This window comes from Lepidothrix coronata, unplaced genomic scaffold (genome assembly GCF_001604755.1).
Source record: "Lepidothrix coronata isolate B3197 unplaced genomic scaffold, Lepidothrix_coronata-1.0 Scaffold209, whole genome shotgun sequence".
NCBI lineage: Eukaryota > Metazoa > Chordata > Aves > Passeriformes > Pipridae > Lepidothrix > Lepidothrix coronata.
Window position 1 is genome coordinate 1232 of NW_016690389.1, and position 12169 is coordinate 13400.

General features: G+C 36.8%; 1 protein-coding gene across 3 annotated transcripts; it reads right to left on the minus strand.

Annotated features, from left to right (window-relative positions):
• Positions 1 to 874: 874 nt before the first annotated feature.
• F13B (coagulation factor XIII B chain) lies at positions 875 to 11051 on the minus strand. 3 transcript variants are annotated; one of them, XM_017832953.1, is made up of 13 exons: positions 10924 to 11015; positions 9368 to 9551; positions 9036 to 9236; positions 8336 to 8521; positions 7726 to 7902; positions 7413 to 7589; positions 6073 to 6252; positions 5644 to 5736; positions 4801 to 4983; positions 2967 to 3170; positions 2398 to 2580; positions 1821 to 2062; positions 875 to 1346 (listed from the first exon to the last, which is right to left on the minus strand). In XM_017832953.1, exons 3-12 carry the CDS (start codon positions 9154 to 9156, stop codon positions 1851 to 1853), a joined length of 1716 nt encoding a protein of 571 aa, XP_017688442.1. In that variant the 5' UTR covers positions 9157 to 9236; positions 9368 to 9551; positions 10924 to 11015; the 3' UTR covers positions 875 to 1346; positions 1821 to 1850. The 3 variants fall into 3 exon arrangements, with proteins under 3 accessions (XP_017688442.1, XP_017688441.1, XP_017688440.1); XM_017832952.1 differs by having other exon boundaries at positions 9368 to 9629; positions 10924 to 11003; XM_017832951.1 differs by lacking the exon at positions 9368 to 9551 and having other exon boundaries at positions 876 to 1346; positions 10924 to 11051.
• Between the last annotated feature and the right edge of the window lie 1118 nt (positions 11052 to 12169).

Consider the following 12169-nt stretch of genomic DNA (forward strand, 5'->3'; position numbering starts at 1 on the left):
TTGGTCTTCAGGAAGAAAAACACATCTACCAGGACTGGCTTGATGAATCCGGGACTTGACATAGATCTCTGAAGCAGAAAAGAAATCAATGTACAGGAGCTTGAGGCAAAAACAGACTGTAAGCTGAGCTGTCCATGGCATTGAGTTGGCATGTATGGATAACGTTAGGAAAGCTGCAGCTGACCTAGTGACACTCACAGGGACATCAAGGGTCAGGAGAAGATATTCTACTGCTACACTAACATTAAAACAATAAATACAAAAAAGGTGGTGTGTTACTAAAAGGGGTGATTTAGTGACAGCAGGCTCACATGAAGCTCAAGTACACGAAGCATTTTCAAACTTCAGTAACAAGACGCTGTCTTCATGTCTGCAGTCTGCCTCATCCTACCCTCTGCTAACAGATGCACATTCAGCCTATTCAGAGGAAGTGGCAGGCGGGGGTAAAGGAATTCTGCCTCCAAAAGCTGTTCCAGCAACTGACTTTTAATCCCTCTCTCTCTGTTTTCCCCAGTTTGCTCTTTAAAGACAAGGGTATTTTTACATTTAGCAAATATTCTTATGCTTCATCCAGAGCTTCTCAAAAGAAAGGAGTCTGGGCATCAAGCCCACCAACTTCATTACATGAAATATTTTAAAGCCAATATAAGTTGTTGAAACTTCCCTGGGACACAAGCTTACCTCGGTTAAAACAGGCCAGTCTGAAGCAGCACATCCAACATTCAAAACTTGAACTGTTACAGGAATTGCCCTGATCCATGAATTTATACCAAGACCAAAGTCAGATTCCTCAGTTATGTACCACAGAAATGAGAACTTAACTGGAAAACAGAAATTACAATCTATACAGGGTTTTGATTAAATAAGCAGAATTTATCTATTTCTCAAATGCTTTAATTTCTTTTTTTGTTTTATTTATTCATGTAACACTTGCAAAAACCTTGGAAACCCATACAGAACACCATGCATGCACTGATTTCACAGATAGATGGAGTTTAGACATAAAATACAGAAGAAACCCTTATACTGGCTTTTTTATTAAAACCAACTAAAATGGGTGCAAGGCAAACATTGTCCACATTCCTGAATTTTCTTCATATCTTCAGTCACACATATTCACAGGCAGAGCCTTAAGGATACCCATATTTAAGTGTCATAGGAAATCATACAAAGTAGTTGGATTGGATATTTTAATATTCTTAATTATAATTATTAATATTTTAACAACTCAGTAAAATTTGCATATTATTATGTTTTAAATGGTTTTATAGATCCCTTAAAGATTTTTTTTTAATACTTTCTGATTTATCTTGTTCCTCAAGCCTTGTCCTTTAGAGGCTCCTTACCTGTGAAAGGAGACATGGGGTGCTGTTAAGATGTACAAAGTAACAAGCCTCTCCTTTCTCACTGTCAAAGTACAGCTAAATATACATTTGAAGGGCATGAAATTAAATCTCCATTTAGGCATACTCTGTAGTCACAAAATCGCTCATGCTATCAGTATCCTCACAAAGGGCACTACTTTGCTCAGTGTCTTCTTGTCATGGCTCAAGTCCTGCAGGTTGTGATGCATCCCCAAGTTGAGCACTGTAGGCCTTGTAAAACTCCTTCATCCCAAATTTTCCACGTGTATGCCAATCTTGCATCCTTCTGCTGCACTGCTAATCCTCACACCACAAAGCACTTGCACTTCCCTCCCCCTTCAGCTCAGACCCAGCAATGCCGCTGAACACTCATTTCTCAAAGCTGACTGTAGTGACCTTGAAAATATAGGCCATCTTAATTCAGCTGGGAACAGTAGAAAAAGAACATGTACATACCTTTCCTATAGGCTTTCCTGGAGTCCAGACTTATTTTCCTCTTTCAACACACCTCGGATACGTCAGCTGTCCTCTCTTACACTGTACTTGAAATAAAGTTGTACCAGATTCTGCTCCAAAATGGTTCTGTTTACAGTAAAATCCAACATAATCCCCGTGGTAAAAGTAAACCTGATTTGCATAGAAGCCTTGCAGCAGCACATTATTTTTCTCCATTTCATTTTTTGACAAAGTACATGGCTCTATAGGAAGAGATGAAGACAGACTTTTTAGTAGGGGCTGTAGCAATAAGACAGAAGGTAATGGTTTTAAACTAAATTCAGCCTAGACATAAGGAAGACATTTTTACAATGAAGGTTGTAAAATACCGGATCAGCTTTACCAGAGAGGTAGTTCCCCATCTGTGGAAACATTCACTGTCAGGCTGAACAGGACTCTGAGCAACCTGATCCAGCTGAAGATATCCCTGCTTATTGCAGGGGGGATGGACTTTAGGGGATGGCCTTTACGGGTCACTTCCCAAATGTTCTATGAATTATATAGAGAAATAGGAGCTGATTTATCTTATCACACCTACCTATACAAACTGGTGGCAAAGTCCACTGCCCTTTAGAACAGTAGATTCTCTCAGATCCTTCCAAAAAATGATAGTCAGAGCAACTATACTGAACTGAGGAACCACTGTCATACTGGGTCAGTGGTGGGAGAGTAAGAGCTCCATTTGCAATAGATGGTGGAGAGTCACATTTTTCTGTAGGAGCTGGAATAACGTGAAAAACAATTGAAAAACATTCAGCATAAGAAACTAACAAAGCAGCAGCTTTACCAGAAATTGGGGGCACACAAAGGATTTCTTTTTATAGTTGTCTTTCTACAGAGCTTTCAGTCCTCTGGGCTTGAAGAAGAGGTTCTCCCTCCTTTCCACAGCCTTGCCCATCACAGGAATGTGTATAATTTTCCCATGCTTGGATGTATTAAACAACAGAGTTGTCTTGTGCAAGATATCTGTTCATATCTGTGTTGTTGAAGCCTAAACATGTATTATTTACAACAGACTGTAGGCCTGCACTGCCAAAGCAAATTGTTTCTAAACAGAGCTAAAACTGATTCATTAAAAAGGAAGGTAATAAAAAATTATTGTTTTACCTTGCATAACACATTTTGGATATTTCAGTCTGCCGTGGTCACACTGTGTCCTCCCAGGGGACAGAATGGTAGTGTGGAGAAAATTATATCCCTGTTTACATTCAAACTCTATGAGATCTCCATGTAGGAAAATTAACTCTTCCTGTCTCCATTTCAACTCTATGTTGTTGCTGTCCATATCAGTTACATTAAGAGTGCATGGTTCTAGGAAATAAAAAACAACCTTAACTGATTTCTTAGCTCCGTTTTGGAGAAGCAAAGAAAGAAATCCAAATAAATAGTTCTAAAATGTTTCTGAATCTTGCAAGAAAAAGAAAAGAACTATTGATGCATAAAAAATACAAATCTAAAGAAATGGGCTGATGTAGCAAAAAAAAAAACATGCAAAAGGAAGTCTAAACTGGGAACAGTAAATCACAGAAAACACATGCTTATGACAAAATTTGGATTTTACATGCATTTGTAAAGATATGGCAGCATAGGTTTACCATTGAAAAAGAAAAGATCTTCTTTACTGTAACTGGAAAGGACTTTTTATATGAAAATAGCCGTCCATCAAAATTAACCTGTCAGATTTGGCTGACAGGTTTGGTAAGCCCTTTCAGGATAGCAGTACCTGATACACAGTAAGTTTACACTGCTACCCTAAAGAAGTGATTTGACAATTCCCTTTTCTTTGCTTTTTGTTTTGTCTCCATGAAAAGAATTTAGAGATCTTCCAAAAATATTTTGGAAATTTTGTGTTCTTCTTTGGGCTTTTTCAGGTTATTCAAGGTCAATATTGCTTTGGATACCTTCTGACAGGTTTCTTAAAACTTAGTGCCAGGATCACATCAGGATGACATCAGCTTCCCATTAGATGGTTAACCTCGTTCACTTCTGAAACCACTTCAATGAAGCCTGACAGAGGGTCACTTATAAATTTCTACAAGTTCCATGAGAATCATTGGCTGATAGAGGCCCTTACTAATGCTTTGCTGAGGAAAAGGCAAGGAGAACTCAGGTATTAGGCGGTCTGGTGACTGCAGCGTAAAAATAAACTTGAACGGATATTTTCCTGAACCTAACTACAGCATGTGCTCTTTCTGGTCTGATTAGGTGAGGGTTGAAAAGAAATCTCAGAAAACATGGAAAGGATGATGTGGTTATTTGGATGCTTAGGTGAAAAGTAAGACTCACAGGATTTCATTATTTCACAGGATTTGTTAAATATGAGTCTTCAGATTAAAAATGCTGACCTGGGCCTTTCAATCAAGACAAGGTAAATTTTATTCATTTAGAAATAAGTAATTAAAACTGAACTGGTTGTTTATTTTCATTTTCCCAGTAGATTGCAAATGTAAAAGGGAGACAATTTAACAAAGCATGTTAGTAAAATAGAATTATTTCATTACAGGAGGGAAGGAAAGATAAACAAACAGCTCTAGTATATCACCAGAAGCAGTATTCCTGCTAGCATTGGTAGATTTCTAGTGGGAGTTCTAGACATTGTTTTGAACAGCATTGAAACTCAGAAAGAAATTAACTGAATGAAGAATATGGTAGAAAGAAATTGGAAAATCCGCCTAGGTAACAGAGATAGCTGTGTTCTAGAAAAGCTCACTCAGGAAAACAGGGGAATCTATTTTAGTGGGGGGTTTTAAGAACAGGCCAGAGGACACCTAGCATGAGACACCTTGGTATATTTGGTTTGGTTCATCCCTCTATTTCTGGAATCTTTATTAACCCAAATAAAAGAAAAAAGGTGGTAATGAAAAGATTATTTAGAGGTTCTTTCCAGTTTTCCATTTCTACATTACGTGTGACAAAATTTGCTTTTTCTTACAAGACTTACCTAAGCAATTTGGTTGTTCTGTCCAGTTTCCTTGATTGCAGTAAACAGTTCTAGGTCCATCCAAAAAGTGGTAATGCTGACAACCATATTCTACTGAGGAACCATTTTTGTAACTTGCCAATAATGGACCAAGAACAGCACCATTTTTAATCACAGGTGGAGAGGTACAGTCTTGCTGCATTTCTGAGATGAGGTGGGGAGATAAGCAATTAGATCTTAGTTAGATTAGAACAGTGTTAACACTGGTAAAAGTATTAGACCAATACTAGACTGAGCCAAAAAACTGCATACAAGTAAAATGTAAAGCAATAAAATTTCTTTTCCAAATTTCATTTTCAGAAAGTCTAAACTTGCGTTACTGAATTACAGACATGCATTTTATTTCCCTCTGCACACTTCATTTATGTCTGCTTTTGACTCTTTCTGATTTACATTCAATACGGATTAGTTCTTTTTCTGTGATGAGACCATCTATTTGTAACTTGAAATGTTTCACCCATGTGTGGTTCAAAATGAATAAAAGAAACCCCACCGGAACTGTTAATCAAAGGAACACCAAATTTGCATGTTCAAATAATATTAATGGGTAAAAAAATTATTAAAAGCAAATGCTAATGTATGAAATAAAATTACAAATACAGAACAGGCTTATTGTAGTTTATAATCATTACAAACAAGCAACAATTTAATTAGTTGAGACTGCTACACTGACAGCTGTAGCACATGCAAGCATTTTCAAGACCAAAGAATTGTCTTATAGCAAAAGAGTAGTGACAGTAGTCATAAAATGCCTATAATAGCATTGGAGAGTCCTTTTTGAATAGAAAAGCAATGTTCACCTACTCATTTCTTCATTTCCATATGTTTTGTTTGCCCTTATTGCTTCATCTGACTTCAGTGATGGTGGGGCCTCAGACTCCTGTTCATCCATAGCTCCTGTAACCAGAGCAGAAGCACAGAACCAGTTTTCTCAGAAACAACTCATTTTCAAGTACAAAAACAGAGAGACACTGATGCCTTGTAAAATGTAATAATCCAAATCTTCCAGGGAAGTTGTCACAGATGTCAGATGAATTCACCTAGCTCATCCTTTCTCTGTAACCTGGGAACCACAGACTGACTGCAAAATATGCAGCACTTTACCTCTCAAGCCTTTTAACAGAGGAAAACAAACAGTTTTGCAGATATGGAAACTGGGGCTCTCCAGAAAATTAAAGCACTGTTTGGAGAATCATTTCTATTCAGTTGTCATTCTTTCACAAAAGTACTAACCAATACAAATAGGGGGTGCTGTCCATTTTCCTTCTTCACACCGGATTTCCTCAGATCCTCTTATTTCAAAGGTCCTTTGGCACTGTATACGAACTTTGTCTCCATTATGATACGTTCTTCTAACTGTGGTGATATGGCCATGAGGAGGAAGTGGGGGTGGAGGACATTTATTTTTTACATCTGAAAATAAAAAATGCATATTCTTTTCTCACCAAAACCATGTACACAATCAAGTTTACTACACACCATGCAAGCCGATCACTCAAATGGCATTTTTGGCTGATCCAGAGTAATTTCTTACTCCCATTTTCTTAATAAAATGGGAGACCAGACCAAAAAAGTAATTTTATGCTCAACAAATATAAAATAGAGGTACTATGCTATTGTACTGCTATAAAGAAATTTGTAATTTCTCTGCATAGACTTAATAAAAACGTTCTTTAAAGGACTTCAGGAAATAGAGATTTCCTTTACTCTCCATTCATATAATATTTAAAGCAGGTTATGTATTAATTCTAATGCTACAGAAGCAGCAATAATCATAGCCCATTTCCTATCCCCAAATTAAGTTTGCAATTACTGTATCCTCACAACTAGATTTAGGCCTTGTTTTCTTCCTCCTGAGCATCCCCACCTTCTCTGCACTCGCTCAGGAAAAGTTCCTGCTGTGTCATCAGAATAAATACAGGGCTGGGGTCTAAGCTACTCTAAATGTTGATTTCTACTGCTTTCTGCTCTATATCTCATCTGGTTCACTAGATCTTTCATTCTTTTGAAAGTTTATTTTCTGAGACTCCATTATCCCCCAATGACTGGAGAACTGATAGCAATTGCTAAAGATGTGTTTCTGTCTTCAGAACAAATGATCTTTTAGTCAATTCTGTTGAAAACACGTAAAGTTTGGTGAGGCTGAAAAGTACCACAAGCTAAGGAGGAACTCGTTATAAATTTTATTTTTAATTCCTCTTTAGAGGCATGTTCCCATCCCACAGGGCAGGATTAAGCATGCTTGGTTAAACCTTCATGTAATTTGAACACAGTTAAGTGAGCTTCAGGGCTAATAAATTCCCTGTAATTGTTGATTCCTGCTTCTCCAGGATATAACATAGAGAAACAACAGTGAGAGGCAGTATCTGCTGGATTGCTAGAGCCCGTTGAAAAGTAATTCCAGTTATCATTGCTTCCCTTCCTACTACCCTGGCTCCCTGCCCTTTGGTCAAAACTTGGTTTATATTTAGGCTAGGAACTGGTACAAAACCCGTATTTTTATTTTGGTTTCATAAAGCATCTCATGTAAGAAGGTGTTAGTTTTTCATAGTAAAACTATAAAAATAAGGTACCTTCACATACAGGAGGGTCTGGATGCCACCCGAAATAATAACATTGAATTAAGTCAAATTCAGTGACAGAATAATGTTTGTCACAGAAGAAGTGAACTACATCTCCCTCTTCATAGATTTTCTTCACAGGATAGAAACCTCCATGAGCTACTGCACTCAAAGAGGAGCAAGTTATTCCTAGGAAGAAAACACAGCAGTGAAAACCAGCTGAGGAAGGCTTTCCACCTCCAACGGCTGGTAAAACAAGTCTCTTTTGTTAACTTGTAGAATAAATCACATTTCAAACCAAATTATTTTGCAGGCCATGACCTACTGGTGCAGTTTGGAGTAAGGGCCCACCCATATGTCAGACACACTGCTGCCTCTGTAGCGCTCCCTCCCGCCGTACGATATCCCTCATCGCACCGGTACAGCAGCGTTTCGTTCACTCGAAGCTCCTTCTGGGCTGTGAAGTAGCGGCCGTGACGTAAATTGGGTACTTGACATGACTCTTAAATAAATAAAGCATATGCATAAAATTACTTGCTCTCTTCGTTTCAAGTAATTAATCTAAAATTTTTCTGAGATACGCTTTAAAAGGGGTCATATCCCACGCGAAATCTTGGCAAACAATAACTACAAATGCAGTGGTTTACACGAGTTTTCCAGTCATCATTTGGAAAGAAAGTTTGTAGGGCAATGGATTTATTTGAAACAATGTGATTTCATCTATACCGATTCCGTCCACACATAATTATATCTAAACAAATTCACAAAACTAGCAGCATGTGAAATCTGACAGCTTCTTTCCAAGAGGTACAGCTGAGAACTTGCTTTAGTACTCCAATGACAACCTGATACAGGCACTTTGACCCTACAGCTACAGCAAGGACAGCGGAAATATATACAACTGATTATATAGGAGAAAAAATGCAGAATCCTACCCAATTTTTCAGTACAGCTTGGCTGGAAGGACCATCCGTCTGGCTGACACTGTACTGTATCTTCAGTACCACCACTTGGAGTGTGATAGCCTGGATTACATTTGTATTGCAATTTCTCATGGATTTTGAAGTACATTTCTGTGCCATAAAAAAAGCCATTTTCCAAAAGAGGCTTGCTGCATTTTCCTGAATGAAAGACAACAGCTTGGTTAGAAAGAAAGAATGGAACATTTTTCTTCTCTGGTAATGAAAAGGAGGGCTTTCCAGCTATACTGAGCTGATCTTGTTCTCTTGATCTATTGAAGAAACTCTGCTTTAATCATCAAACAATACATCAGACCAATGGTTTGTACTCCAAACATGGAATACAATCAAGGAATATAGAGGTAGGAAAGCCTCGAAAGGATATACATCTAAGGGACAACTATTTATTAGTTTTCCAAAACTAAGGAAACTGGGCATCTTTCTTGATGTTCTTATAGAACATAAAAGGTTAAAAGCCCTTAAAATATATATTATTGTAAAAATATTCCATATATAAACTTATGTAGTTTGTATACATAAAGGTTTGATTTCACCTTGTCCTAGCTTTTAGAAATTATCCCTTCTGCTATGTGGCTTCTGTTCCTGTATTTTCCAGGAAAACCAGCAAGAAAATTTTCCTGCCAGAAGCACAAGGAGGTGAATAAAGCTAACTCACTGTAGCATCGTGGCACTGGAGACCATCCGTTTGCTGTACAGGTTATTCTTCCATCTTGAGTCCCGGTTTCAGTTGTGTAACCCACCATACAGGAATAGGAAAGCTTTTTGTCTTTATGCATAGGGAAATAATAACTTTTGAAACTGTAATAGTACTGGGCAATCTTCCCATTTTCTATGTGTGGCAAGTCACAAGGTTTACCTGCAAAATGATAAATATATTTCTCACTAAATATTGCAGCCCAGATATTAAATAAGTTAATGCAAAAATGTTCATATCAGTTTGACTGATTCGGGCTTTCAAACAAGGAGAATGAAATTCTGAATACTTACAAGAATGAGGAGCCTTTTAAGACTTGATGAAATTAAGATATATTACAGTTTTATCAGCTTTTGTTCTTTAGGTTCACAGGAATATCAGCTGTAGATTGAAACTTCCTAATGTGAACTGGGCAAAACTGATGCAGGACACATTTATTTTATTCTTTATTTCATCCAGAAGCATGAGTATCCTTTGCTGCACAAACATACCAATGCCTACTGTAAAATCCAGTGAGACCAGTGTCGAGATTAGCTGTGCCCTGGCTCCTCAATTCTGCAAACATTATCAGAAAAGTAGGACAAAGTGCCAGGAGACAATATAGGAGTTAAACATGCTTAAGAAAGGGAATTTAAGAACAGTCAAGAGAAAAGAAAGAAGTGGAGAGTAAGCAAAGAACAAGCAGAATGGCAATAAAAAAAACCCCAAACCGGTAACAGAAGAAAATCTTTAAAAAGAATAGTGCTGAATATGACATTAAGATACTTAAGAAAACCAAAATAATGAAACCAAAGCAACCAAACAACAACAAAAACTAAACCAAACAAATAAAACCTCCCACCAACCAGAAAACAAACTAACAAACAAAAAAAAAAGCTAAACTTACGGATTTCTCAAAATTTTATTCTCTGGGTCTCAAAAATTCTCTCCAAGGCAATCTAATCTAAAGAATTCCGTTTTAAAAACGGATTTGCCACCTATGAATCTCATCGTAATTGAGCAGAATTTTTGCACAAGTTCCCACTGCTACATTCACCTGACACAGAACCAAAAATAAAAAACTATTTCTCCCTCACTCAATGCCACTAGAATTTACTACATTTGTTAGAATTTTCTGCAAATTTAGTGGTTTTAATAAATAGAAAGTGCCCAGATAACTTTTTTTAATAGTTACTTTCCTCACACAGCCACAGCATCACATCTAAATAAAAAAAAAAACCAAAACAAAAACCTAACCTGAGGGTAATTAAGATCTGCACATAATTAAAACAGACATGGTTGCTACCTACATACCTTTTGACTTTCTAAAGGGCATCAGTTTAATTTCAACTGCTTTGCATAAGCACAAAAATCTGGTGAAGAGAGGTAATTGCAACAAATATGTTGCAGTTCAAGTGCCACGTAAACTATATAAACCCAGGAATCTTCATCAATGCTGAAAATAAGCATAGGAAATGTAGAACCACCCCACATTAACTTCTGCATGTTCCCTTTAACTTCCACTGGTTTGCTTTGTGGCAAAGGGAGAACACTTCAATCACCCAGACACTTTGATATACAAAATGTTTTAATAATACAGAATTCAATTTGTGTAAGTGCCTCAGAACAGCTCAAAGACATTTCAAAAGAAACCTCTTCTGAACTAAAGTCTGAACCTTTCAATATTACAGCTTTGAAGCTTAGGTAGGAATCAGCAACAGCTGAATTGCGATCATCAGCCATGTCACAACACTGCTTTAAAAAGCAGTGTTTACTCAGTAAAGAGATGAAGGATACTGCACTTAAGCTACCTAGAATGCATATTTTAGATTCAATGTATTTTAATAACAATAGAATTCAGTGTATTTACCTTCTGCAAAGAGTTTGCCTGAACATATGGTGACTAGGATGAAAAAACAGCTTTTAAATCTCATCTTCTTTACTGTCTCTATCAACAGTTTCTACTACCTGTGAAAACTCCCTAAGTATTACTTTTGTAAATAATTAACTGACTTTTCAAAGGTATTCAGCAAATACCTTAGTGTCTATGGTATTTTGCAACAAGTTAATTCGTTGAAAAAAACAGTTTTCATTTCTTTTAGTTCTCCAAACACAATAACGCTAGACTTGCAGGATTTTACTTCCATTTGACATAGTTTACCATCAGTAAAGAGAGTAGAATTTATCATTTTACAGTGAAATCAGGCAACAAGCTTAGGGAACAATTTAAACTTATTGAACACTGTTCCCCTCACAAACTCCTGAGTTCCAAGTTTAAAGGGCATTCTGTTATCAGATTATTTACCTTGGCTGAAATAAGAGGAACTAGACAATTCCACCATCCTCCAGCCTACCCCCCTGATAAACCAGACAATTGTATTCTATAGATATTATTAATTCTGGAGTCTCTTACATTAAGAACATAGCCACTATCATTATCTGTCTGTTGAGTTTTGTTGTACACAGCTAGACTTTTTCAAGTATTTTTTTAAACAAAATAAAAAAAAAAAATAACCTCATTTACAACGCATTATCACGTGACTGATTAATGGCATTATTAGAGATATGATGCTTAAATTTGGGAGTGAGAGTGTATAATTTTACAGTTTGCATTTTCTTAGCCTTTCTCTAAGAAAATACAATTCCAAGGCAGAAGTGAACAGAATTAAAAAGGATGCTGTGATGAACACCATCTCTTCAGCCAGATGAGATGCATGCCTGTATGTATTGTGCACTTGATAGGAAGAACAAACTCACAAATCACCTCCCTTAAAATATCAGGTCAGAATTTCTAAATTTACCCTTAAAACATACTATTGTTCCATCACAATCTTGCAATGTTTAAAAAGAAGAGGAATTATAATTTTTTTCCTGCTGTCATACATGATCCCTCAAGACCTTACTAAAAAATAGACTCAAACTTACCCAAAACAGTCAGTTCTGAAATTCTGTTCCTCCCTTCTTACCCATGTCTCTAGATCAGACAAGACATTACTTTCCCACACAAAAATCTGTTTTTAATAGAATTCTACAATACTTATTCAGAGTGAAGACTCCCATGCTATTTGTAATATCCACAGTTGTGTAACAATGTATAACTGCATTAATGAAACTTC